Source organism: Perissodus microlepis, chromosome 15, assembly GCF_051167445.1.
Source record: "Perissodus microlepis isolate ML-2025 ecotype Zambia chromosome 15, ASM5116744v1, whole genome shotgun sequence".
Taxonomy (NCBI): domain Eukaryota; kingdom Metazoa; phylum Chordata; class Actinopteri; order Cichliformes; family Cichlidae; genus Perissodus; species Perissodus microlepis.
Genome location: NC_140475.1, coordinates 38,780,010 through 38,807,995, shown reverse-complemented (window position 1 = coordinate 38,807,995; position 27,986 = coordinate 38,780,010). Strand labels below are relative to the sequence as shown.

The window sequence follows — 27,986 nt, the reverse complement described above, 5'->3', positions numbered from 1 at the left end:
GATATTGAATTTTCACTGAGCTGCAGTTCTGGGTTTCTTTTTAACCGCGTTAACTCCACTGGACTACATCATGTGCATTTTTTGCTTGTTTCACGTGCTTGTATCACGACCTTACTTTCGGTCTTTTTATAAGGCACCAACTGGACTCTGTGACTGGTGCAGCAAACACACGAGCACCTAAGCTATCCACGCGTGTACGTAACTAAAACAAGCTGCGTGATATTTATTGTTGCTTTTCTTTCATTCTTGGCTGCCTTCCGGTAATTTTCCTGTTAAGTATCAAACAGCTTCTAAAGTAAAAACATATTTGGATACTGGCGGTGGCACTACTGCAGTCTTGCCATTTTCCTCGTCAGTGCTCGTGCTGCTGGTCCAATATTCAGTCCAATACTGCAGCCTTTCTGGCAGGGAGCGCGCCTCCAAATTTACCCTCCCGCTGCGCTCGCTCCCCGTACCTTAAAAAACGCGTGCACGGCTGAAGGTCACTTAAACACAAAAGGCTTTCAGCGCTGCGGTCCAATATAGCGCATGCGCGCTGCCGGAGGACTGCTTCACAGACCGCAATATGGCGAGAATGCCTGGCAGCGGAGACACGGAGCAGGAGCAGATGAGCTGCCCCGAGAGGAGCAGGGATGAGGAGGAGGAGGAGGAAGATGAAGATGAGATCCAGGAGGTCCAGATCACCGGGGAGGAGGAGGACGAGGAGTCCGACAGAGATGGAGTGGAGTGGGAGTCAGGGAGCACAGTGCTGGACTCCAGCGGTTCCGCCGCGCAGACACAAGCGGTCGTTATGCGGAGTATGGACCGAAGGGAGGAGGAGGAGGGGGAGGCGGACCCACTCGGCAGCAGCATCCCCTCCGGGCGCGAGTCTCACCCGGAGGGAGAACTTCAGCGGTCAGAGCGAAACAAGCTGAGCGAGAACACCCGCCTGGCCACCAGGTACGCCGTGAGGATCTTCAGGGAGTACCTCAGCGAGAAAGCCCAAAGTCCAGACTTTGAAACTCTGGACAAGGATGCGCTCTGCGCTGTGCTGCGCTCCTTTTACGCCGAGGCGCGCTCCAAAAGTGGACAACTGTACAGCAAGTCCTCCCTCATCAGCATCCGGAGCTCTCTCAATCGGTACCTGAACGAGCCGCCCTACTGCCGCACCTTGGACCTCACCAAGGACCCAGAGCTGCGCAGCGCCAACCTGACCCTGGCTGCGGTCATACGGAGGCTGGAGGAGCAGGGTGCCGGTCCGGTGGTGCAGAAACAAGCCATCACGCGCTCGGACCTGCGGAAACTGTACGAGTCCTCTGTGTTCAACACCGACACCCCGTTTGGGCTTCTGAATAAAGTCTGGTTTGAGACCTGCATGTATTTCTGCACCAGGGGAAGAGAGAACCAGCGGGAGCTGGAGGAGGACTCGTTCGGTCTGGCCGTGGACGAGGACGGAAGAAAGTTTGTGTATTTTAAAGCTCTCGGACCCTATCACAAGTCCCGCTCCGCCGCCTGGACCAAGAAGCGCCCGGACGCAGACGAGGACACGCTGCCGCGCATGTACGAGACGGGCACGGAGCAGTGTCCGTACGCCAGCTTCGTCCGGTACGTGTCCAAACGGAACCCGCTGTGCAGGGCGTTCTTCCAGCGGCCCCGGGACCACTGCTGCGCGAGCGACGTGACGTGGTACGAGAACAAAGCCATCGGGAAGAACCTGTTGGGCACGAGAATGCAGATGTTGTCGCGCGCTGCCAAGCTCTCGAAAACCTACACCAACCACTGCATCGGTGCCGTCTCCATAGCAACCCTCAACAGCATCGTGGGGGCCGCGGGCTTCAAGCCCTCGACGACGCTTTACGTTGCCTCGGAAACGGTCAATGGTCACGCGCAGTCCCACCTCCAGCTCGTGATCCCGTACCTGCGCAGGGTCAGCGACGCTGCGGATCTGAATCAGCAGCAAAGCACAGAAGCAGAGACGTCGAACACATCGCCTACATCAGCAGCAGCAGCGAGGAGGGAGAACAACGAGGACGACCCGGGAGCTCCCTCTGCCAAGAAGCGCTGTGTGCGCCCCGGGACGCGCGCCGAGTCGCCCGCGGAGCCGAATGAGAGAGAGTCGGTGCCTGCCACAGCCACGGAGTCCCGTCTCGCACAGTCCGGCGCCCGGTCCCCTGTGCCCACAGAGGTAACCCGGAACATGTTGGTCCGTTTTCATCTGTTGGAGCTTCAAGCCTCCCGTGTTAAACCCGACAGGGAGTCAGTCCCGTACCGATGTGACGCCCATCTTTAGGAGGAGAGTTAGATAAGAGCGCAATAAAATATTAAACTAGTAGGTGTTTAAAGTGGGCAGTAATCTATGAAAAACTTTATTTGAACTGCTTTATTAGGGGGTTAAAGTAAAATTAAAATAAACAGACGCTCAGGAAAAGCATACCTATTCGAGTAGGCTACCTTAGTAAGCACTCTGACTTTATTTCTCTTCTCGGGCAAATACAACTTGATGTCTTTAAGAAGTACATCAGTATCAGGGTGAACTTCTTGTTACAGGGACATTTGGGATCAGATCAGCCTAATAAATACAGAAATAAATAAAACTGTTGCAAAGTGTTAAAAAAAAATAAAAACAAAATACAGATGCCGAACCATTGCACCCTTCATTTACAAAGCAATTCATCACTTTTGTGTTATTTTCACATCTTATAATCCTGAACATGACATAAAATATCTGTAATCATGTAGTTTACTTCAGTGGTGCCACAGTCTGAAAATCGATGCACATAAAGACCTACAAACACTAACCTGGAAGCCTAATTAAGCGTTCAGTTCTTTAGATCTAGGTTGTAATTGGATACCAAAACATTACACTTGTGCTCAGTTTTTCAGTGAAATAATGAAAGTAGAATTTTGAAGTACGCTAAGCTTAAAGTCCTGTACCAGAGTTTGTGCACCCTTTATTCTGAATTACAAACATATAAAACCATTTGCACAACATCAGCTCTAGTGCTTGGTACGAGGGAAAATAATTACTTTGTAGTCACAAATGTTTATCACTAAGGGCTGCACAGAAATATGTACATGTATTTGTCTGTGAAGGCTCTCAGTCATGCAGGTCATCGTAGTCTAAGGAGCTTGGAAAGAAAAGCGTCTGGACTCGTTTAAGTTGCTTGAAGAAGTGGGTAAAAAATGATCTGATTGTACATTTTTATATTTTTGTTACATAAGTTGCTCTGACGAAAACATAATGCAGAATTACAGAATCTCACCATGCAGGAAACTGTGTTGTCCATGTGGCCCAATCATGTGAGGAGAAGCAGTGATTTGTCTTTGGGAGTGTCCCTCTGTTGCCAAGGGTAACTATACCTGCTGATGAATTTATCCACCATGCATTAGTGCCATAGCTGCAGGGTACAGACTGCTTGTTCGGCAGTCACAACACGCACACACACACACACACACACACACACATGGATTATATAGATGTGATAATCTGTACCTGCTATACATCGTGTGAGGGCCTGTGTCTCAGCTGTCTGTTTGCCCTTCATGGTGCTTACTCTGATATTTATTCATATGTAATTTGATGTACGTGTACATACAAGCAAAGAATTAAGCAAAATGTTAAAATTATGAATTAGACAGTTGAACTGTTTGCGCTCTCTGAGGTTAAAAAATGAAGGTCAAGGAAGACGAGGCAGGAATGTGAAAGGTCACAGCAGAAATCCTTTAATGGCACCGAGTCATTCAGGAGGAGCTCGGAGTAGAGAGACTCGTCCTCCACATTAAAAACTACCAGCTGAGGTGTTTTGGGGATTTGTCTAAGATGCCTCTTGGATGCCGTCTAGATGAGGTAGTTCCTGTATGCTCTTCTGTAAGGAGACCCTGGGAAAGCCCCAGAACAAGCCAGAGAAGAGTTTGTCTACTGTCTGGCTTGGAAACACCTCAGTGTCCTCTTCAGAGAGCTGGAAGCACTGGCAGGAAGAGGAAGGTCTGCTTATCTCTGCTTAAACCGCTGCTTACACTCTTACGCTGCTTTTTTCTTTAGCAGTACTGGTTGTTGATTACTTAGCAAGTTAATCCCTTAAATATTCATCCGTAGCCCTTATTGTAGAATTGCTCCATATTATCATAACATATAAACTGACACAGTGCTACAGCTTATGTAGCCAGTGACAGCAAATGTTCAGGGCATATCCTCACTGCAGTCCATTCACATCTAGTGTTCAGTGTAGTTGAACTGACATGAACACAATCGTTTGGAGCAGAACAGGTTTGAAAGGAGCAGTTGGAACAGAATGAAAGGAAACGGCGGATCAGTCTAGAAGAGCAGAGTGAAAGCCCAGAGGACGTGTGTTCCCAGCCTGTCAGGCACTGGCCTCCTACCAGGCTGCCAATTGTTTCTTTCAGAGCTTAATGATTTGTTTCGTGCCAGACACCTGGCACTATAACGTAGCCTACAAGGCAATCAGGAATAGCTCTGACCGAGCCGTATCTGTGAGCCTGACAGGATGTCCTTGTGTTTCTTAGCTTCCTGTCAGGCTCCTGGCTTTACCTGGCGGTTCAACCCTGCCTGGCGGGAACTGTTCTAAGCAATCAGCTCTTCTGTAAAACTGTTCAGATCAGGTTTGCCAGCCTGCTTGCAGGTTTTTATACAAACATCGACGAGACCCAGTTTGGCTTCAAGCACAAAACATCTTTCAGGAGCTGCAGATAGATGCATTTATTATGGAGCATAACTTCATGACAACACGCAGAGATTTCTCTAGTTTAACCAGCAGCAACCAGCTGTTCACATAAAGGTTGAGGGTGCTGCACTTCGGGTTGCAGAGGTGGTTGTGCAGTTCGCCTTGTTGTCTCCAGCTGGTCCAGCTCGGTCTGCAGAGAGAGGTTTGCAAATAATTGCTGCATAATTTATAAACACAGATTGCCAACATGTTGCAATCAGTTACATTTACTCTGCAAGCGGTTGCAAGTTAATACATAACTCGTGGGCGGCGATGAAAATGAGTGGGCTGAAGCGGACAAAGCTCCCCTCTTTGCTATATTTCCTGCCTCTCCTCAATCATTTTGATTTATCACAGATTGCATGTAAATGAAAACTTGATCCAAACTGATAGCAGGCTGCCTTGTTGCTGCCTTGTTGCTGCCTTGTTGCTGCCTTGTTGCTGCCTTGTTGCTGTCTTGTTGCTGCCTTGTTGCTGTCTTGTTGCTGCCTTGTTGCTGCCTTGTTGCTGTCTTGTTGCTGTCTTGTTGCTGCCTTGTTGCTGCCTTGTTGCTGCCTTGTTGCTGTCTTGTTGCTGCCTTGTTGCTGCCTTGTTGCTGCCTTGTTGCTGTCTTGTTGCTGCCTTGTTGCTGCCTTGTTGCTGCCTTGTTGCTGCCTTGTTGCTGTCTTGTTGCTGCCTTGTTGCTGCCTTGTTGCTGTCTTGTTGCTGCCTTGTTGCTGCCTTGTTGCTGTCTTGTTGCTGCCTTGTTGCTGCCTTGTTGCTGTCTTGTTGCTGCCTTGTTGCTGTCTTGTTGCTGCCTTGTTGCTGCCTTGTTGCTGCCTTGTTGCTGCCTTGTTGCTGTCTTGTTGCTGCCTTGTTGCTGTCTTGTTGCTGCCTTGTTGCTGTCTTGTTGCTGCCTTGTTGCTGCCTTGTTGCTGCCTTGTTGCTGTCTTGTTGCTGCCTTGTTGCTGTCTTGTTGCTGTCTTGTTGCTGCCTTGTTGCTGTCTTGTTGCTGCCTTGTTGCTGTCTTGTTGCTGCCTTGTTGCTGCCTTGTTGCTGTCTTGTTGCTGCCTTGTTGCTGTCTTGTTGCTGCCTTGTTGCTGTCTTGTTGCTGCCTTGTTGCTGTCTTGTTGCTGCCTTGTTGCTGTCTTGTTGCTGCCTTGTTGCTGCCTTGTTGCTGTCTTGTTGCTGCCTTGTTGCTGTCTTGTTGCTGTCTTGTTGCTGCCTTGTTGCTGCCTTGTTGCTGCCTTGTTGCTGCCTTGTTGCTGTCTTGTTGTTGTCTTGTTGCTGTCTTGTTGCTGCCTTGTTGCTGTCTTGTTGCTGCCTTGTTGCTGTCTTGTTGCTGTCTTGTTGCTGCCTTGATACCCAAATTCCTTCTGAAGAGGGCAACTGACTGCGAGTGGTCGCATCACCAAATGTATTGTGTTAAATTGTTGTTTAAACACACACATAGCAGTTCCATGACTTGGTGATAATTATGTTCCAATGTATTAACTTTAAAGATAACCTATGTCCATGGATGTGGAGATATTCATGGCTATATTTGATCTTTTTTTCATATACTGGCACCACCATCACTACGTGTATTTGTGTCCCAGGACAGACGTAGCAGCGGCAGCTGCAGCAGCATGTCGAGTCAGAAGCTGGCTTCTTGGTCTCCGATGTCTCCCCTGTGTACCACGGGAATCCCAGCACCAGCTCAGCTCACCAAAACCAACGCACCAGTCCACATTGATGTAGGAGGACACATGTACACCAGCAGCCTGCCCACACTCACCAGGTACCCCGAGTCAAGGTGAGGCACACATCCAAGCTCTTAACGTATGAGTAAAGCTAACACTGTAATCCACCTCAACACCTCAATATCAAAAGCTCTTAATCAACAAATTAGTTCAACGTTACTGATTATTTTGAATATCTGCTACCTTAATTATCAAATTTCACTGCAAATTGATATTTTTCCTATGATTCAGGAAACCGAATTTTAGTATATTGAGTTGGTTTTAATGGCTTCTCTGCAAAATATAGAAAGAGTTTGCTTTTCAGTTATTTGTTCAGAAAGTTTAAATCTGAATAGTTTAAGAGGCAGCGGTAGTATACTTCCTGCTTCATGGGGAAAAGGTGGTCTGCTGTCCACACATTAAGGAAAATGCAGATAACTCAGCTCATCAAACAGCGAAGATTTGATTAAAAAAGCCTCATAATCTCGATCACTGTACACTGTTACAATAAACTTGATCATCTTTGAACCTACTTTTTAAAATTAACTTAGCATTTACCATTCAGTGAGCTAGGAAAGGATTTAGCTGCAACATGTACATTTTAATTTAGCCACAGCTGAGTGTAGAAACCTGTTTCCTTCTCTTTGGGGCAGAATCGGGCGTCTGTTCGACGGCACAGAGCCCATCGTGTTGGACAGTCTAAAGCAGCACTACTTCATCGATCGGGACGGGGACATGTTCCGCTACATACTCAACTTCCTGCGAACCTCCAAGCTCCTCCTGCCTGATGACTTCAAAGTGAGTGCCTGATCAGGTACTTCCACAGTTCACCGCTGCTGCGTGACCTAAAGCAGGAAAACAAATGTCAAAAGAAAGACTTGAACCCCTGTCAGAGTCTCACATGAGCCTGTCGCTTACAGTACCTGAGACTTCTTTGAGTGACTCTGTTGTTCTTTTCTGTATTTTCTGTCATATTCTCTCAAACATCAGACATAGAGTCATAAAAATGACCAATAGATAAACTGCAGCAAAATAAATGAGTATTTGTTCCATTACTCTAGGAAGGCGACATGTTATGGCAGCAAAATGACCCCAGATCTCAAAACTGATTAATGCATGGAAGGATTTATAGTAGCAGTGGCTTAATGTTTGCATCAGGGAAATTACCTGTTATCAACATTGTGTGACTTCAGGAGAGAAAGAGGTAGCAAGTCCGTGCCAAAGACACATTCATTCTCTTCATTAATTCTTCATCACAATTATGACAACCCAAACAGAAACTGCCTGCAGCCGGTGTGTGTAAACTTTTTCATTGGCTTGTAGCAGCTTTCAAATGAATCAGAAGGTTTTGTATGTGATTTGTTTATAGAATAAATGAGAGTCTTGCTTCCTCTAGTGTGTTAGCAGCAGAGCAGCTGCTACCAAGGTTGTAGTACACCATTAGTACTAAAGTACTAAACGAGCCGTTTATATGTGTTAATGCATTTTTTAAACTTTGTTTTTTGCAAGAAAACGTGGAGTTTTTTGCATTTTTTGGTGGGTGTTGTGTACTCATCTGCATGTGTGTATATTTGTGTGCATTGTGCGTGTTCTTTTGGCCTGTATAAGTCTGCACTTATGCTTCTGAGAGTGTTTTCTTGTTTCTGCTGTGTGTGTGTTTGCAGGAGTACTCCCTGCTCTACGAAGAGGCTACTTTCTTCCAGCTGGCACCTCTAAAGACCGAGCTGGAGCGCTGGAGGGCTGAGCAGGAGCGCCGGGACGTTTCTCGAGACTGCGAGTGTGTCGTGGTCCACGTGACGCCGGAGCTCGGTGAGAGGATCAGTGTGAGTGCATCCCGGGCGCTGATGGAGGAGATTTTCCCTGAGGTGACTGATATCGTCTACAGTTCTATGAACGCCAGCTGGAACCAGGACCCCACACACGTGCTCCGCTTCCCGCTCAACGGCTACTGCCACCTCACCTCAGTTCAGGTACATAACATCCTCTGAGCCACACTGGTTTATATTCTCTCAACATGTCAGATGCTGGAGTGAGACCATTAAGTGCTTTTTAGAAGGTCAGCTATACTGAAATACACGTGCAGCCACTTTGCTGGGTTCACCTGCTTCTCATCAGCAAAGCACATGGCAGCAACGCAAAGCATTTAGGTATGTAGACACAGGCAAGACTGCCTGCAGAAGTTCACAGAGTATCATGGTTGCTGGTGGCAGACGGGCAGCTCAGAGTATTCCAGAAACTGCTTATCTTACATGGAATGGTTGGAAAACTCAAAACTATCCAGTGTTTGAGCCAAAATGTCTTGTTAATACCAGAGGTTTGATGAGAATGACCGCAGCTGACAGGAAGAAAACAGGGACTCGAATAACAGCTTGTTACAACCAAAGTGTGCAGGAGAGTGTTTCTGAACGCACAACATGTCAGACCTCGAAGCGGATGGGCTACAGCAGCAAGAGCCCACAGCTGCTGCTGTCAGCTAAAAACAGGAAACTGGTGGTACAGCTCACCTAGTTTAGACAATAGGAGAAAAACATCGCCTGCTCTGATGAGCCTTGATTTCTGCTGCAATGTCGGATGGAAGGTCATAATTTGACGTAATCAACATGAAAGCTTATATTCATCCTGTCATAGGTTGTTTATACACCACAGCGTCTGGAGTGTTGCTTCTGTCCATCCTTCATAAAGATGGACGTGTTACACGGGACCTGGAATTTAGAAGTTCACCGTCCAGACACCCAGTGTGAGAGAGTCAAGCTAAACAGCCACCGCTGTGATAGCTGTGTTCAATGCACCGCCTCAAGCTGCAGTTTAACTAAAGGAGTCAAGATGATATCTGGGACTCTAACATGTGCCGTCGCCTCTTATCTGTCAGCTCCGTCTTTGGCAGATGCCACCCTTCCACCATCCATCAAAGCCCGATGTGTTTTTATGTGATGTTAGCATACTCTGAATGCTGACAGTCGGTTTGTAACAGCGCTGTGTTGAGGCGGGTGACACACACCTGAAGGTCTGCCTTTGTCTCCTGGGGGAGATCTCAGTAAGACAGACCAGCAGCACAGAGAGCAGAAGCCTCCAGAGGGCAAACTGAGATAATGTCACCGTGTTCACCTCAGGAGGAAAGGCTCAGCGAGGGGAACTAATGGACTACCTCTGAAGTGTTTGTGTTTCAGGCCAGATAGGCTGATGGGTTTTTCAAGATGGAGAGTGACCCTGGGTCCTGAGGCTTACGTGTTGTTAGCAACACATTTAAACGCAAACACAAAAGAAGTGCAGAGAATAACCGTAAATCAGAAAGACACTGATTCGCTGCTTGCTTTCCTTTGATAGTCATACTTACTGTACACAAAAACATCTGTTTTGTGTCAAATACTCTTTCTAAAGAAAATGCAATGATTTGACCATTTCATAATACGTCAGGGGAAAGAACAAAAACAGAGCACAGAAATTAAGTGTTTACAGGAGGTTTATAAAGTAAAGTTAGCCATCATGACTGACCTGAAAACAGTTGGATTGAGGTACTTCATGTGGTGTGGTAAAGGCCTAACAATAATGGAGCAAAAACCCTAACAATCAGATGATCCCGTATGAGCAAGCGCTTGGTGACACTGGGAGGATGAACTTCTGTGGAACAACCAGGCTCAGGGAGGGGCAGCCATCTCCAGAAACTGGTTGGGTGTACTGAAGAGAGCCAGAGTTTAAAAACAGCTAATAATTAAATGCAGTGTTGGTTATAAACGCATAGAGAATAAATCCAAACTGGGAGTTGGTACTACAGGAAAGATTGAATTCTGGATTTACCATTGTGTAAAGAACAGTGGCTCCAGCACAGAGCCCTGTGGAGCGCCATATTAGCCTTAGTGTGTGAAGAAGACTCCCCATTTACACGAACTAATCTGAGTTTATTAGATATTATTCAAACCCCTGTAGAGCTGAACTGTTAACACCACTAGTGTGTTCTGATATCTACAGTAAGTTACTGTGATTATCATAATTAGGGTTGAAGCACTAAATAATAGCTGAACTTCGCCCCAGCCTGCAGAAAAGGTTTCTTCCACAGGAATGTGTCTTTCTGTGGCAGCAAGCATCTGTAACCCAGTGGGCTATTTATCCCTTTTTACCCACTTTTCCACATAGAGACTTGATACTTTGATTAAATACGGACTATATGTACAATATCTAACGAGCTGCCCAAGGAAATCAGGTCAGATGAGTTGAAGGCAGCTTACACTGCCTCTTAAACCACACTTTACTGCAGAGGCTTTAATTTCAGAGTCTATTTCTAAACTGTTTAAATGCCTTCATGTATTGGGGTGGTTATTATGTGCTCTAGTGCGTAAGTGTAGTATTGATACCAGGGAGTATTTGGTAAAGGCGTGATAAAGTTATTGGTATGCATGATGGTGAAAATGAGTGTTTTTTAATGCGTGCACTTCACAGGTTCAACTCTTGAGGTGTAGCGAACAACCGGGTGGAAACGCCATCAAATGCTGAACAAGTCCCACCTTTCTTCAGTATTCCTGACTCCAGCGAGACATTAGAGATCACGTCTAAATGTTTTGCTCTGGATCTTCTCGTTATGCCTCATTCTTGTGTTGCTGTTGGTTTGTGTCTGACTGCAGGTGCTGGAACGGCTACAGCAGAAAGGTTTCTTTATCACAGGGTCGTGTGGCGGCGGAGTGGATTCCTCCCTGTTTAGTGAATACGTCCTGCGAAGGGAGATCCAAGGCAGACGCCCCCTGATCCTCAAAGCAATAAAACAGGAACTCCTGCATTAAATTCAGAAGACCCGATTGCACATCTGTTCTGTGCAAGTGCGTGGACAGTTTGTCACATGACACAGACTCCCTCACTCTGCAGCAAAAAAGTGAGTGAAACAAAGCGGGACGTGCGAAACGTGGTCTAATCTTCAAACGTGAACGTAAGGTAGCACCTGAATTAAAAGACAACACAGCCATCCTTTCACCAATTTATTTCATCACATTGATGCAAGATATGTTTTCCTTCCTGTGATTCCCAAAATTGTCCACATTGACTTTAAAGTTAGTCTGTGTCACGCTACCAGAGTGAAATCCAGCTATTACAGTAAATAAAGATTTTTCAAAGAATAAATGTTGTGATGAAATAAAAACACGTAAGAGGTTTTTTTTAGATTTGTTGGAAATCAAGAACTCGATTCTCGTCTTTAAAGGTATTCAGACCTTTAACTCTGCGCTTTGTAAATGCGTCTTTGGCAGCAGTGACAGCCTCAGGTCTTCCTGTCTGGTCTTCTCGAGCTTAGATTGGATGAAAGCATCAGTTCTGTAGTCCCGCACACGCGTGTGTTATATGTAACCAATGCTCATTTTCTCCTTTAACGCACACATATGTAACCATGTGGGCCTCACATCAAATCTGTACACAAACATTAGCATTTCAGATGTGAGTCAGTGGCCCACAGATCGTCAGAAACAGGTTTTCACAGGTGATGCTGGTTTCTGTGCTTTCAACATATCCACAGTTGCATTGAACAGTGTAAATATGAAGGCATGAGCCTTGCCTGCATGAACCTTTACATTGATATTTAATACTTGCGAAGACCATCAGTTACTTTTACCTGATGCGAGCGTGACAGGTTTATTTTTGGTACCGCAAAAAAAACAAAAACGTGTAACAAACCGAGCTTTTCAGTTATTTTTTTAAGCCTTAATTTCATTTATGGCATGCAACATTTTTACTGTGAAGCACAATTTTTCTCCTCATGCTTTGAGAACTTACAAGAATCTACAAAAAAAAGAAATGAATGTATTTTGTATTTGGTTTTTCAAACGTGTTTTAAGGGACAACGAATCAGTCCCACGTTGTATATTCACGTCATCTTTTGTTTTGCATAATTACTGTAAGATCATTTTATGAATGAAGAACTGAGACTCTTTAAAAGGCTAAATGCACAAATCTGTCATGAATTTTATTTTGAAAAGGCAAAACTTTGATTCTTCATTTGTTAGTGGCATCGTGCACTTTGAACAGCTCAGACATTTGGAAAATGTGCTTGTCTGACATTAAGAGGACAGAGATCGACCTCATATTCATGTACAAAGGTGAACAAACGTTAAATAGAAAATCTCCTGCCGCTGTGCAAACGGTTAACTAACACGAGTAGCCATCAATCAGATCACAACAAGGAAACAAAGGAGCACATTTTCCAAAATGTTGAGCTAATCATGTAAAAATATTAGGAAAACTGGTTTGATGCTGCTTGTTGGCACTTCCATGATGACACTGGAGTGCACAGAGGCTTCACGTCAAACAATTACAACAACAATTATGTAAGAAACCACAAAATGCTTGAGAGGAACTGGTTCAATAAAAGACATTTGCCACATTACATGTTACTCTTTATTACCTGCTGTGCTTTAACTATAACAGCGTCTGATGTTGGGATGTTAAGTTCAGCTAAACCAGAGTTTGCAGTTTTACATTTAACTGAACACTGCGTGTGTGTAAACGACATCCTTAAACATGTGTCCACAGCTATAATCACTGCGTCTCCATAATCGACTGCAGTGCTGATCTGTGGTCGTGGGCACAGCTGCCTCGTGTGCCACATGCTGGCCTTCAACTAATATTACTGAGAGAAAACGTTGAAACAGATCTATAAAAACAAAGCAGTGGGATTTAAATATATGTCATTCTTCATTCATCAGACATGTTTATAACCCTACTTGTCTTTTCTTGTTAGTCGCAGCTTTGATCTAAAATGGAGTAAGAGCGGGGCGATCGTGGCTCAAGAGTTGGGAGTTCGCCTTGTAATCGGAAGGTTGCCGGTTCGAGCCCCGGCTCGGACAGTCTCGGTCGTTGTGTCCTTGGGCGAGACACTTCACCCGTTGCCTACTGGTGGTGGTCAGAGGGCCCGGTGGCGCCAGTGTCCGGCAGCCTCGCCCGTGTCAGTGCGCCCCAGGGTGGCTGTGGCTACAATGTAGCTGCCATCACCAGTGTGTGAATGTGTGGATGCGCTTTGGGGTCCTTAGGGACCAGTAAAGTGCTATACAAATACAGGCCATTTACCATATAAGAGGTGTCAGAAGGAAAACTAAAAGACTCGACCCCAGCAAAGAAATCCCTGCTGTTAGGCAGCTGATGATCAGAGATGTGATTCCAGGTTTATGAACCAAAGAACGTTTTCACATTTCTCCTTCACTCTGGGCTCACCATGTACAAACACCTGTAAGCACTGAACTGGACTCTGCAGTGTAACAAGCAGCAGGATGGTTTCAGTGCTGGGATCAGCAGCACGTTGCTGTACGTGAAAATAGCCCCGCTGCTTGATCCATTAATCTCAGTCAATGCTTTTGTGATTGAGTTTATGGTCTTTTAAATCTTAAAGACCTATTTATTGCACCACTTTGTTCACTTTCTCAGTTATGGTCTCGTTAGCGTCATAATGGAGACGAGTCGACCGTGGCCAAGGTGACACTCGCGTGGTAAAATTCATCTTTTATAGAGTCTATTGTTGTCTTACTGCGGAGGCTGCAGTTAAATATTGACAAGTCATTAGGTAATGAACGTTACCTAGTGTGTTTCTGAGTCTAATGGAGATTCTGTTTGACAAAAACTTAATGTTGTATTCAGTGACTGAGCATATAAAGTCATTAGGAGTAAATCGCAGGAAAGCTCAGATTTTTGGCATCTGACTTAATTTTCTGAAGTTTTGTAAGACTAGAAATGTCAGGTTTGTGGGCGTTTCCAGCAGGCTGGTGTTTCTTCATACTGCCTGAAAACATCTTGCTAAGGTTATTTAAGATTGTTCCCTGGCTGTTGGTGCGGATGCGAGCGACAGGCCAGAACTGCACCGCATCACTGAGTTCAACTACTTTTGGCTCAGCATGCTACGCTTAATTACAGCAATGAGCTATCAGACTGACAGCATCGTGCCAACAGCCCATATCACAAATCAAGTCTTTAAGTAATTGTAGCACTGGCCAGCTACACTTACCCTCACATCAAGCAGTCACACAGCTGATCACCTACTCAAGTAAACTCAGGGTTTCCCAGTTTAGCCAGGTGCATGGACAGGTATCCTGACAGTAGATCGGATATTTTACAAACTATGAGAAAAATCATGTCATGGTCTCACAACTTGCAGCGAAGGGAAAAAAAGTAAGAAGTGAAGAATGTCCTTAATTTCTTTCCTTAATAAGTGCAAGTGAATATTTAGTTGGGCTGCTTCAAGCTACTGACTCTGGGGTCCAGAGTCAGCCTGAGACTCCGATTTATTTATTTTTTTTGAACCTTCATGACCCTAAAAACTCAGAGGTAAAACTAGTTTCCTGGTTAAGCAACAAAACTTCCTTTGCACTACAGTCTTCTGTCGCAGAGGAAAGAATCTGCAACTGTAGGTAAGAAACAAAGACACAGTGAGATGTGCAATTTCAACATGTTTTTAATGGTGGAAACAACCCAACAATCCAGCAGGAAACCACAGTCACTTTACGTTTTCCACACAGCTCACGAACACACAGCTGTGCTCACTTTCACATTTAGTTTTTCCAACAGAACAACAGCAAAACCAAAACTGACTGCGATTCAAATGCAGCTGAACCCGACCGTGACAAAAAACAAAACACAGAATATCACAAAACCAGGACTCCAACAAATTATTTTAGATCAACTGCAGGAAGACAATAAGCTGATCAAAGCATGGCTTTATAGAGGGTGAGAGAGTGACGCAGAAAGGGTTCCTCCTCCATACACACCAGCAGATCCTTCAGGATCAGCCGGGTCACTCTGTGAACACCTGGTCTGGGCAGCACACACACCTGACACACACAGACACAGTTTCTGTGTTACCCTCCCTGCATGAACCTGCTGGTTGTGTTGCGACATAAACACATGCTCCTGCTCTTCAGTGAAACGCTCGCTTGGCTGCTACAGATTTAATTTAATCTGATCTCTTAAAACAAAGCAGCCCAGAGGTGATGATCCATCAACCAGCAAGAGTACGGAGAGGACGTCTCCCTCGTTCAGTTTTATGCTTGTAATTATCCTGACATAATAAAAAGAATCTCATTGGCAGGTTTTAAAACAGCATCTTTCCTGTTAGGTAGCTAATATGTTGCTTTGCCTTTGTAACAAAGTTTCAAATATTCTCCGCGATCACACTTAAATCAGTCTCATTTCAAACCATGTCTAAAATATTTTAAAATGAAGGGGAAAAGGGTTCTTCTGGTTACTGATAACATAACTGATGTGTGATCTGAGCACTAACACACATCGATATTGAAAAAGAAAATCTGTGCAAAGATGGAGCTCTCTCCATCACTACTTCATGCTTCCTGTCAATGTTTACTGAACTAGCTGATGTAAAGTCTGTACAGACGTGGAGGAAGGCCTGCAGCAGCGACAGGAAACAGAGGCGGCATGCAGTCTTTTCCTCTGGGTAATGGAGTTCAAAGGCAGCGGGTAGAGTGTGCAGCTAACAGAGCGTCCCCATCTATAAACCTACAGCCTGAAGCGCTGCGACTTAAACACACAAAGAATTAAAGACTCAATGAGCTAAACTAACAGTCTTATACAGGCTAACTGCAGCAGGTTGCTAACCCTGTGTCTTCATCAGCTGAGGAGGGCAGCAGTTTTACAGCAGCAGGTTAAACATTCACAGGTATCAAATTAGAAAAGATGTTTCTGAAATGATCCATTAAGACCACAAAAGAATAGAAAACAAAACTTTGTGCACCCACCTGGCTGTCGGTCTGATCCAGGGGTCTCTTCCTGCGAGGGCCAATGGCAGCCAGAGCAGCGAGGTTGGCCTCCCTCTGCTGCAGCTGAGCTTCCTCTATTTGTTGCAACTGAAAAGAGAAGACAACGAATTTGTAAACATTTTTTATGTTTTCACACATATTTTCTGTATGCATACGTGGACACACTGTCATTTTTTAATATATGTTTATATATGCAATATATAAGCCAGGGTTTAGAGGCAAATCCACTTTGCTTGAAGAGGCAGCTGTAGCTAATCACTGTCCTCCAGGTCGCACATCTACTAATTCATGTCGCTTCCGATCACTGAAATGGGAAATATATGACAAATTATGGCAAAGATTTGTTAATCAAATCCACACCAACTTTGTTAAGTGCGTGTCACTAAACGCACGATATTCACTAGTGGGAATCCTTTCAGTTTGTACCTACTCACACTCAGTACTTGTGTGTAGGTACAGACTTGGCAAAGTGCTAGCTTGTGTGCAGTGCAGAGGTTGAGTGTGTGTGTGGGGGTGGGAGGGCATGTAAATGAACAGATTGTGTTGCTGTGGAGAAGCCTCTGGGGGCGTGATGGCTGCGAGCTACACAGCTAAACACGCCATGTGTGGCGTTTCCGCCTCCTTAAATAGCCGCAGTGCTACCGCTGCCTTTCATCTTCCTCACACTACTCCGTCTCCTGCCAGCCAAAAACATCACACACACCATCGTATTATTAAACGAACAATTAGCATGAAAAGTAGCAGGGACTTACAGAGTTTGACTTCCTGATGCTGAAAATGAAGCCAGCGATAACATACAAACTGCCATTCCCACAATGACCCAGATTTATGGCCTGGAACATGAATGACTGTGGGCTGCATCTCTCCTTCACTACAACTGAACAGACTAAATCTTATCAAGGCTTCAGAATTAACATTAGAGGTGTGGCTACTTCGACTGACACGGGGCTGCTCGAGTCTTCTGGACTTCATCTCCGTGATGATGCACTGCTAGTCTGTGGGATGGGAACAGCAGGTCATCTCGGCCACTCTTACTCCTGTTACTTCGCCTGTCCTTCCCTTTCAGCTGATCTGTATTCAGCCCACATGTAGCATTGTTCAGTTAAGGTTTACAATCCCCCCCTCTGTGAAGTCAAAGCGCTACACAAACACACAGTCTATGGATGATGCGCACTAACCAATAGTGTTACCTGACAACCTTCTGATAATTTTAAGTTGACTTTTATCTGAAAAGTGGTCACGTGTGGCTCAAAAACCAATCAAGCCTTTAAATTTGGACTTATAGTGGCAATGTTCATGTTATATACATGTTCTTTCTTCACAGTTCCAACCTGTAGTCAGAACAATAGTTCGTGTCTCCCAGAGTAAACAGAGCTCACAAACACCAACATAAACGGGGGCACGTGGAAGAATGTTTAGCAGCCTGAGACCCGACTCCTGTGGAGATTTTAGAGAAGGAAACGCACCTCTTTGGCTTTTTGCTTGAGCTGCTGATACTCTGGATCTTCAGTGTGAGAGCGACTCTGTGATCACAACCAGACATGTAATCCAGGATGTAATGCACAAACTCTTCTCAGTAGCTGTTTTCAAAGATACATTTAATCTGAAAACACTAATCGTGTTAGAGTTGTAAAATTTGCTTTTGAATATCTCGGTTTGATAAGAGTGCAGCCTTATTCTGGCTTCACCTACTCTGGCAAAACGCAGCAATCTCTCCCTCTCCTCCTCATCTCTCTTCTTCTTCTGCAAGGTCTCAATTTCCTCCAGGAAGCGAAGCTGAGAACGAACGTCACTGACTTGCGTGTGCCACGAGTTCTGCTGTTGAAAGACAAATTTAACACAAAGGGACCACATGTTGCATTAGTTTGCCACAGGTTCACGGTCCTTTGCAGGCCTGTCTCCATATAAAGTATATGATAGTGCTTCAAAATAACATCTTGTTAATATCTTAACAAGTGCCAAGCACCAGGAATGCCACAGTAAATTAGATGGACATTACCTCAGCTGGGCTTTTTCAGATGAGCGGCTCATGCATGTATTAACACCTCGTAGTGTTACTAGATGCATCCCTGCTCGGGTCTTATTCATGCCTCTGTTTTACATCTTTACCTTCAGGGCTGTCTTGCGGTGTTCTGCCAGTACAGTGAGTTTCTCCAGCAGCCCACGAAGAAACTCCTGAGTAGCATGAGAAACCAAAGCAACCACATCTGGACCAACATCTGTTACTCCCAGAGCCTGTCCTAACAGAGGGTACATGACAATATCACATCCTGGGAGTCTCAGAGACTAGTCTGAGACAGTGTCTGTAATAAACACGAGATAATGAAACCTTGTGTCTCAGTGTGGATCCTGTACCTGTGTGAAGGATTCTGCTGAGCACCGGGTGAGTCGACAGGAACAGCTGATCCTGACACGACTGCACCACAGCACCAACCGTGCTGGTCAAGATCTGTGCGTTCTCCTCTCTCAGGTTGACTCCAGCCATGGAGGTGACGTCATTAATATCATCATCTTCTCTGGGACACAACACACATTTGTGCTAAGGACGTTTGTGATTAAATGTTGCTGCTGCAGTTAAACTGTTGCTTAATATTCTCTCATCATGCAACATTAGGTAACTGTTGGATCTCAGATGTCACACAACCACCTGCCACAGATGAAGACACCCCCTCTCTGTGACGGTGGATTGTGCATATGAAGGGTGCGAGCTGTGTGAAGCAGCACAGCTCCACTTTGAAGGACAAACAGCTGGATGTAGGGCTGTTTTTACACACTTCCTTTCATCCACCCCATAGTGCACTGATTCCAACCACCACAAAATTCCTATTAAAGTCTCAAATGTGTGAACTTTATATCTTACTTGTAAGATCCTGAACTGTCTCTGAATGCAAATTTGGTAGAATTAGGTGGCTCATGAGCGAAGGGCTGCTTCACTGAAAAACCTCCTATAAAACAGCAAAATGCATAAAGAGTGAGAGCACGCCAGGGTCATGCAAGCGTCTCTTGGTGTCATATGGTCTGTACATGTAATTCCACTACACTTTTGAATTTCTAAAGCCTAAAAAACACATTTAGGCCTCCTGAAACATTGTGAGGACACACTGAAGCATCCTGACTGTGTACAATTATTTAAAAAAACAAACCAACAGCCTCACAATGAAATAAACAACTAGAGGAACAAAAATGAGCTGACTGATCAGTTCTGTGTTCACCTCAACGTGGCTCCAAATCTAAATTTTAACAAAGTTTACCTGAGAAGTTTTTTCCCGAGTATCCCACCATGTGCCGAGTGGTGGGTTTCTTGGCTATGCAATTTCTGGACTGGACTAATGTTGTCAGGCCAGGTCTCAGAGCCACTCCTCGAGGCTGGAAAACCTGCATTTTAAAAAAGGTAATCATCATAAATCCAACACTATGATCATAAAAATGACTCCAGCTGTAAGTTTCTATGCCATCTAAATATCTCATACACATTTGTATTAATACAATAAAAAAGCCTCTTAATATCTTACTATAATTTCAAATGTCTGCTTTTTTGTTTTTCTTTTGTGTGTTTTTGTATAGTAAGATACATCCTGGTTCTCAATTTTTCTAGTAGAACAAGGACAAGGTATATTTTCATAGTGAGACCTTAGCCGCCACGGGGAAGATAGAGTGGTGATGGCGAAGTCTCTGCAGGGGAACGTTTACACCCTGCTGTGCAGTGGACACTTGCAAGTTTTGTTTTCAGGGGTTTCCAGGTCCAGTTTATGTCGTTCGATGTGTATTTGTATTGTCCGGTGTTTTCCGGTCAACTTAGCCAAGTCAACAAATCATAGACCCGTCTGAACACAGTAAGGTCGAGCACAATCAATGGTCTTAGAATCGTCTCCTGGGATGTGAGGGGTGCAGGAAATGCAACCAAAACTAACAAAGTCACGGCGCGTTTACAGCAGCTGAGAGGAGATGTGTTTTTTCTACAAGAGGCGCATCTCTGCAACAAAGAAGTGAGGCGACTCAAGAGAAACTGGATCGGCAATATATATCACTCCAAATTTAACGCCAAGGCTAGAGGGACAGCCATTCTTATTCGTAATAATATTCTGTTTGAGCAACATGAAGTTATTGCGGACCCAGATTGGTGTCAGGAAACTCGCAGGGCTCACTTGTGTTACTGGCAGCGTGCACGGGCCGAACTGGGACGACGACTCTTTTATAGCTAAACTTTTCTCTTCACTCCCAAATTTGGAAAACTATCATCTTATTACTGGAGATGACTTTAACTTGGTTCAGGACGCTCTGCTGGATAGATCGTCAACTAAGGTCTGTTCCTTGAGTAAATCTGCTGAAACCCCAGAATTTGTCAAAACTCAGCTGTGGATCCATGGCGACATGCGGATCCTACTACTAAGGCATTTTCCTGTTTCTCTCATCCCCACCACACATATACACGCATAGACTTTTCCTTATCAATATTAGGTTTCTCTGTGAAATTAGCCACTGTGAGTATCGTGCTATCGCCATTTCAGATCACTCACCAGTTTCTTTTGAAGCGTTATTAGCGACCCCGTCTCGACCCATTAAACACTGGAGATTCAACTCTAGCCTGTTGATAAGGGATGACTACACAAAATGTTTGAGATCACAGTTTTCACGTTTCCTTGAATTGAATGATTCCACTGAAGTGTCGAGAGGTGTACTATGGGAAACGTCGAAAGCCTACATGAGAGGCCAGCTTATAGGATTTGTGTCAAATTTAAAGAAGAAAGAGTTATCTTACACGGCCAGTTTATTGAATAAGATCAAAGATCTAGATGGCAGATATGCATCGAACCCAGATCCTAACCTCTATACAGAACGTGTGAAACTTCAAGCCAGTCTCAATTTTACCACCACCGCAACAGCTATGGTTCAATTAATTAAGACTAAGCAACGCTTTTTTGAATCCGGTGATAAGGCAGGGAAACCTCTGGGTCCGACATAATATCGGACCCAGAGGGAATTAATGAAGTATTTGTTCGTTTCTATTTCGATCTGTACACTTCAAGCTCTCCCCCTCTATCAGATGAAACTCTCCAAAATATACATTTTCCAAGAATAGATAGAGATCTGACGAAGGGATTAGGGGGACCAATTACTGTAGCAGAGGTGCAAGAAGCCATTAAATCCTTAAACACGGGTAAATCGCTGGGCCCTGACGGCTACTCTGCAGAATACTATAAAGCCGATTCTGATCTTACGGCACCGTTGTTGAAAGATATGTATAATGCAGCCTTTTCAAAATGTCAATTACCCAAGACTTTGTCCCAAGCTACTATTTGTTTAATCTTGAAAAAAGACAAGGATCCTCTGTTGTGCAGCATTTATGGACCAATTTCTCTTTTAAATATTGATTTTAAAATACTTTCTAAATTCTCGCACTTTGGCTACAACGTGTTCTGCCACAAATCATCGCCTCTGATCAGACGGGTTCATGGCCGGCAGGCACTCATATGATCATTCAAGACGCCTCTTGAATATTATCCAGACATCGTGCAATTCAATTCCAGAGGTTGTGGTATCTCATGACTCAGAGAAAGCTTTCGACCGCGTCGAGTGGAGCTTCCTCTACGAGGTGATGGATAGCTTTGGCTTGGGGGCTGACTTTATTCTCTGGGTTAAGTTACTGTTACTTATTATCTGCTGTTACTCATCATCATCAATACCCAGCTCACCACTCCCTTTCTCCGACCCTTGTTGGGGAGAATCCAATAGCTAAGGAAACGGTAACTATTTGGCGACAGTTCAGAAAATACTTTGGGCTACGTGGGCCGTCTTTGCTAACACCTTTACTACAGAATTGCAATTCTGTACCTTCAAACACTGATGCGTCCTTTAGAAGTTGGAAAGATAAAGGACTCAGGACTGTTAAGGACTTGTACAGTCAGGACACCTTTCTATCTTTTGCTGACCTATCGTCTAAATACAACCTGCCTGATTCCAACTTTTTTGTTATCTTCAGGCTAGAGATTTTGTAAAAACGTAGTTCCCTCACGTTCCCAATCGGCCTCCAGAAACAAATCTGGATATCATCCTGCAGACAAACCCTCATCAAAACAGACTGATATCAGCCTGGTATAAAATACTAGATACTTTGGTTCCCAAACCAATTTCTCCTACTAAGCTGAGATGGGAAGAAGAGCTGCCAGAACAGCAGTGGGATTCTGCTTTGAAACTGATTCACTCGTCCTCAATTTGTGCCCGTCATGCTTTGATTCAGTGCAAGGTGGTCTATAAAGTACAGTATACAAACGCAAAATTATCTCAAATCTATCCAACCATTACTGATGCCTGTAGCAGATGCGGACTATCACCCGCCAACCATGTCCACATGTTTCGGTCTTGTTCTAAACCGAGTGCATTTTGGAGGGATATATTCGACACACTTAGTCAAGCATACGGCCAGACTGTCCCTCCTAACCCACTCTCCGCAATGTTTGGCATCCCCCCCAGTTTACAGTAATCTGGCCCCCTTAAAAAGGCCTTAGCCTTTACCACTTTACTGGCTCGGAGGCTTATTCTGTTGAAGTGGAAGCTTCCCCATGATGTTGGAGGGTATAATGGACATACATTGTTCTGAAATGAAAATCGACTTTGCTGTTGCTAACTGTGTGTCATGGCTGAAATCAATAAAACAAAGCTGGAATAATTTCAAATGTCTTACTTCAGGTTGCATCATGTTAAGTTCTTCAGTGTAATCAGGTAATTGGAGCACACACACACACACACACACACACATGCACGCGCGCACACACACGCACGCGCGCACACACGCGCACGCGCACGCACACACACACACACACACACACACACGCACGCGCGCACATGCGCACACACACACACACGCACACACGCGCGCACACACACGCGCACACACACACCTCATTAATGTTAATCCACTTTCACAGCAACGTGAAAAGCTGTGGGATGCTTAATGTAACATGAGGATGTTCCTAAGAAGAAATATTTTTACTCAGTCCTGCAAATACAAGACGTCAGGTCAGGTCCACATTTTAATGCATTTAAAACAGCACGATTTCTCCTCAGTATACCATCTCGGATTTCTGTTTTGACTATATATTCTTGCGCCGACTGCACAGCTGGATTTTTCTTTTTGCATTTCAAGTCAGAGAATTTCACTTTTGTTAAACTGCGAACCTCCATGGATGCTGCAAATCAGAACAAAGTACCAACACAACCGTGCTGCTCAGCAATGCCTTTAATCACGTCAACATCCATGAATAAGATCACAGATCAGACATGGTTTATGTTTGGTACAATTAATGTCAAATTCACCCCCCCCCCTAAAATATTGCATCTGGTTACCTGCTGCCTGTACTGGAGGGTTTTTCCTATCTCAGTGTTGGACTGCTTTATGCTGGAAGACGGTGTTGTGGGAGGGCGTGTGGAAGCTGAAGCTTTTTGGATGAATAACTGGGGGTCTGCAGTAAGACAACGCACCGCAGGAAGACTTTTCTGGTGGCAATGAGGAAAAACGCCAGTAGAAACAGAAATGTCATCAGCTAAATATGTAACAGTCTAGCTATGATCAATGTGATTCATATCCTTTCAGCAAAGTGTAACGCAGTCTACACAAATGCAAAAAGGGTTTTATTTTTAAATCAATCACAGACATCTGGAGATGAGGAAGCAACACGCTTTACTTCTCAATACCTTGAGAAAAGGCACCAAGCAGGGTTGTGGAGTCGACTTCAACGTGTCATAGAGCTGCTCCGTAAACGCTTCTGCTTCCAGTTTTCCTTCCTGCAGGTAAAAATAATTCATCAATAAATAAATAAGCCGGTAATTTAATAAAGAACTTCATGATAAGAATTAAAAATTACAAATGTGTAGCACAAGAACAACAAGAATACAACAACTTATTAACAAGCCTCTTTCAGTCTGCCTAGTAACAATACTTTTTGTAAACAAGGTTAAAAACAAGAGAAATAAAGTGTCTTCCAGAGATGTACCAGCAGACTCCTGACCAGCGCTTGGACATTGTTAGCCATGTTCACAGATCTGGAGTCACTGGAGGCCAGCTTGATCAGCGTTACCAAGAAGTTCTTGCACTTCTTCACACTTTCCAGCGTCTCCTGTTGGTGAAATATTTAGTAGTCACATCTCATCTATCTGTTATCTCAGCTGTTATCATCTACTCTAAAAACTCAATTTGTGGCTGCTTTTTGTTGTGTTTTTTGTGAGAGGATATCCCTCATATGGATTTCTCAGAGACATCGGTAAGCACTGCACTCCTAACTCAAACTCTGTTCTGACTGGCTGTCCCTGACAAAGTTGGTTTAAAGAGGAAGAACTAAGCGGCTACACCAGTATAAGATGAACAAAGATTAGTCTGAACTGGAAACTGTGTGAAAAGATTTCCTCTTTGACAATACAATAAATCCTTGGATTTTATAAACAGTATCAGTAAAAATCTAAATAAAAACTCATTTTATGGTTTCTTGCTGAGCCAGGTCAAACTGAGTGTGCCGGTGGGAGCTGGGCCTGGTCGCACTCACCTTGCTAAACGTGGGCGCTGATTCCTTTTTAGCGCCTGCTGCCTGAGTGCCAGCATGGCTGCCTCGCTCAGACACCACGTTCACCGTGTGGACAAGAGCTGGTTTGGGGGCAACACCAATGACCTGAACACAATGTCACCAAAAACTAAAACCAGGAACAGCAAAGAAAAGCACCAGCATCACAGCAGCAGGTGCCTCTCTGGTGTTTGTTGCTTATTATTTTTTATGTTTCATTGGAGAGCTCTGCTTTTACTCAACTAGGGATCCTATCAAACTGGAACTTTCCATCATCATTCTGTTTTCATTAGTGTTATTGATTAAAGATGAAGTATTGTTATTAACACAAAGTTCAAGCACCGTCACTAAATGACATTTTTTATACTTCAAATGAAAACAAATGTGTCCATCAGTCGTGTAATTATTGCATCGATTTTTTGGATTTTCTTTCTATACCTAAAAGAAGAAACTAACTGCCAGAGGTGCACACAGTTATACACTGCATAACATGCTATCAGTGACTGTGAGCTGCAAACAGACTCCTGTAATTTTACCACAGCAGTCTTCAGGACTGGTGCTGCTTGCTGGAAACTGGAAGTAGGCGTCATCTTGATCACTGTTACATTCTCATTCCTTTTACTTTCAGCTGCACATACCTGAACAGCAGACATGCAGCTGACATCACAGGTGCAATCACACATCTGTCATTATTATATAAAATAACATAGAAAAGCAGCCGCGCACATACACCCACCTGCGGTGCAAGTATCCTGGTGGGTTGACCACTGATAAGTCTTTGTCCCTGCTGAGCCTGAACCAAAGCCTGCTGAGATACTAGCATCAGCTGCCCACTGTCACTGCGGATCAGCATCATACCTGCCATAAATGTAGCCCAAACACTACAATAAACTGATGAATTATCCTTGCAGGTGACAGCACATGTCCAACAAGGTTTTGGAATATAATAAAGGAGGATCTGTAATGGGATTACAGTGTAGACTACAGTCAGCGGGTTGTGCAGCTCACCTGGAGGTATCTGGATATTGGCTGGGAGATGTGGGGAGGTGGCCTGTGGCAGTCGAGGAGTGACTGGCTGTGCAGTTGCTGATCTGGGAACAGTTATCAACACCGTCCTTCCTGTGGTTGTAACCTGTTTCACGGAGGCCACCTGGTTCTGAGGCGGTTTCGTTGTCTGTTGGTTACCTGCACTCACTCCTGCATTTGCAACCACCACAACAGGAGGTGAGGTGCGAGGCCCTGTCACTGCACAGGTTGAAGGCTGGCCACTCGGGACGACTTTAGGCGGGGCTGAGACAGAGTCACTCTGTGACATGCTTGCAGCTGTGACAGGACCGTGTTTGGCAGCGACTTGTATCCTGACTTGAACAGAAGCGTCTCCATCCCCGGGTGCTGCCTGGGGATCCAGCCTGTTAGCTTCAGTAACCACGTTGTTTGTGGCCATGACTGCAGCTGAACGAAAGAAGGGTTCGGCTTCAAAGCAAAAACATAGTTAAATACAACAAAGGAGTTTACTGCTTTTCAAACACGCCATGGTTTGCTAGACTGAATGTCACCCTCATCGTGCCAAAGTGTGTCTAATATCTCAACCTGTTAGCAAACACCGGTCTCGACATGGCGTAGCTAAAGTTTCATGTATTTGCAAACAAATATGAAACCGTTTCCGGCTCATGTTAACCACAGATCTTACCTGAGACACAACCAAAAGCCCCACTCGAAAAACGCAAACAATTAACACGAAAAGAAGGACACCGGAAGTGCAAAAGTACTCGTTTATTCCAGGTTTTAGGACATTTCTGTGAATTTCTATTTCAGCTGGATCTGACCCATGTATGCTTCGGAAAATTAAGACTCCTTAGGCCTGAATCCAAGATCATTGCGGCCAGATTGGTGAAAGATTTCTGAATCCAATCAAGCGAAACTGGGAGCCAACCGGTGAAAATGGCGGCTGTGGCAAAATGTAGATGCTAATAATTACAAGACGATTTTATCATTTTCAGCTATAATAAATTCAGGACAGCTACACGTAGAATGGTTTCATTTTTTAAAATGTATGCATGTGTTAAACACCCCTCCTTCTTGAGGGGCATCAGGAGCATCCGAGGGTCAACCCCGTTTCCTGCCAGGCTCACATACAGGCTATGCTAAAGGTTTAAAGGGGGGGGGGGGTTTATTTGGTCCTACACGTTTCCCCATCCAAGTCATATTTACCTAACAGTGAGACACAAAACGTTACCTGTGTGCTAAATCTCCCACACACCGAGATTCAGTCACATAAACCAAAGTGTCCAATTCCATTTCTGAGAGCTGCTGTCCTGCAGCTTTTACATGCATCCTTGTTCCGACACACCTGAACCAAATGAATGGCTTGTTACCAGGCTTTTGCCAAACTTGGTTGCATGCTAAAGAGGTAATCTAACCATTAGATTAACGCTGTGTTGGAGTAAAGACGCATCTAAAAGCTGCAGGACAGCAGCTCTCGAGGACGAGCGGGACACCCGTGACATAAACGTTGGAGGAACAAGGCCTGGAGCGCGAGCTCACCTGTGGTAGCTTCGAGAACGGTGTGACGTTCACGGGCTGTCCTATGCTGCATTCAAGGGCTGCAGCTAAGATGACCCAGCCCGAACTTTATTTATAAATCACCGCGAGTTATTTCTTATCGATCTATTCTGAATTTCACTTTAAAGGTAAAATAGATGTACTCTTTGATGTGTTGTATGTGTAACTGTTGGCTAAGGTTGATTAAAGAGAACTTCTTGTACTTTTCCTTCGTTTCTGTCATATGTAGATTTAGGGCCCGTGCAGTATTTAGAGCACTTGCCCTCTTTCTCCATAAAAGAAACAGGTAATTAGGGGCCGATCTTCTAAATTTTATCCCCAAAATATGATTTTAAAGTATTTCTTCATAAACCCACTGAATCTTTTCTGGAAGCTACCTTTACCTTACAGTATAAAGTGCATCAATGCAACTAAAGTTGTGATTTGGCAGTATTTGAATAAAATTTAAATGTATTCATCAGACCTCAGAGATCTAGATGTTATGTATGGTTGTAGTAACTCACTGATGTCATTGGGTGAGAACATGGATTGTCATTTTCACAGGTGATAGTTTCAGGTTAATAAAGAAATAAAATTAATCCACAAATTTGTTCAGAAACTTCAACACATACCAACCCTTCTGAAAGCAGCTGGCTTCCTTTTGTCCTCAGGTGTGTGTTTGGAAAGGCCCGAGACTGGGGATAACAAGACCTTGATTATACTTCCCTAACCTTTCCCTTCGGTTTGCTCCAGGAGCTC

At 44.5% G+C, this 27,986-nt stretch overlaps 2 protein-coding genes across 3 annotated transcripts; one reads left to right on the top strand and one right to left on the bottom strand.

Moving 5' to 3' along the window:
• The first annotated feature begins 6 nt into the window (after positions 1–6).
• Positions 7–12,761, top strand: LOC146372689 (uncharacterized). Of its 2 annotated transcripts, XM_084953155.1 has the most exons (5): positions 10–2,164; positions 6,278–6,474; positions 7,054–7,198; positions 8,065–8,370; positions 11,017–12,761. In XM_084953155.1, exons 1-5 carry the CDS (start codon positions 566–568, stop codon positions 11,170–11,172), a joined length of 2,403 nt encoding a protein of 800 aa, XP_084809281.1. In that variant the 5' UTR covers positions 10–565; the 3' UTR covers positions 11,173–12,761. The 2 variants fall into 2 exon arrangements, with proteins under 2 accessions (XP_084809282.1, XP_084809281.1); XM_084953156.1 differs by lacking the exon at positions 11,017–12,761 and having other exon boundaries at positions 7–2,164; positions 7,054–7,214; positions 8,065–8,153.
• Positions 12,762–14,798: 2,037 nt separating this feature from the next.
• Positions 14,799–27,216, bottom strand: LOC146372688 (transcription initiation factor TFIID subunit 4-like). The gene is made up of 15 exons (XM_084953157.1): positions 25,695–27,216; positions 25,423–25,544; positions 25,223–25,324; positions 24,672–24,794; positions 24,126–24,248; positions 23,827–23,916; positions 23,479–23,628; positions 19,386–19,509; positions 18,995–19,079; positions 18,490–18,650; positions 18,244–18,374; positions 17,827–17,952; positions 17,601–17,657; positions 16,114–16,221; positions 14,799–15,192 (listed from the first exon to the last, which is right to left on the bottom strand). Exons 1-15 carry the CDS (start codon positions 26,128–26,130, stop codon positions 15,067–15,069), a joined length of 2,064 nt encoding a protein of 687 aa, XP_084809283.1. The 5' UTR covers positions 26,131–27,216; the 3' UTR covers positions 14,799–15,066.
• Positions 27,217–27,986: the final 770 nt, after the last annotated feature.

Excerpts from the sequence above, each read along its gene's own strand:
- LOC146372688 (XM_084953157.1), bottom strand. The coding sequence starts at position 26,130 with ATGGCCACAAACAACGTGGTTACTGAAGCTAACAGGCTGGATCCCCAG. Across the intron at positions 24,795-25,222 it reads CAGTCCTGAAGACTGCTGTG|GTCATTGGTGTTGCCCCCAA; the intron begins GTAAAATTACAG and ends CATTGTGTTCAG. Across the intron at positions 23,917-24,125 it reads CGCTGGTCAGGAGTCTGCTG|GAAGGAAAACTGGAAGCAGA; the intron begins GTACATCTCTGG and ends TTTTACCTGCAG.
- LOC146372689 (XM_084953155.1), top strand. The coding sequence starts at position 566 with ATGGCGAGAATGCCTGGCAGCGGAGACACGGAGCAGGAGCAGATGAGC. Across the intron at positions 2,165-6,277 it reads GGTCCCCTGTGCCCACAGAG|GACAGACGTAGCAGCGGCAG; the intron begins GTAACCCGGAAC and ends TTTGTGTCCCAG. Across the intron at positions 6,475-7,053 it reads ACCAGGTACCCCGAGTCAAG|AATCGGGCGTCTGTTCGACG; the intron begins GTGAGGCACACA and ends TCTTTGGGGCAG.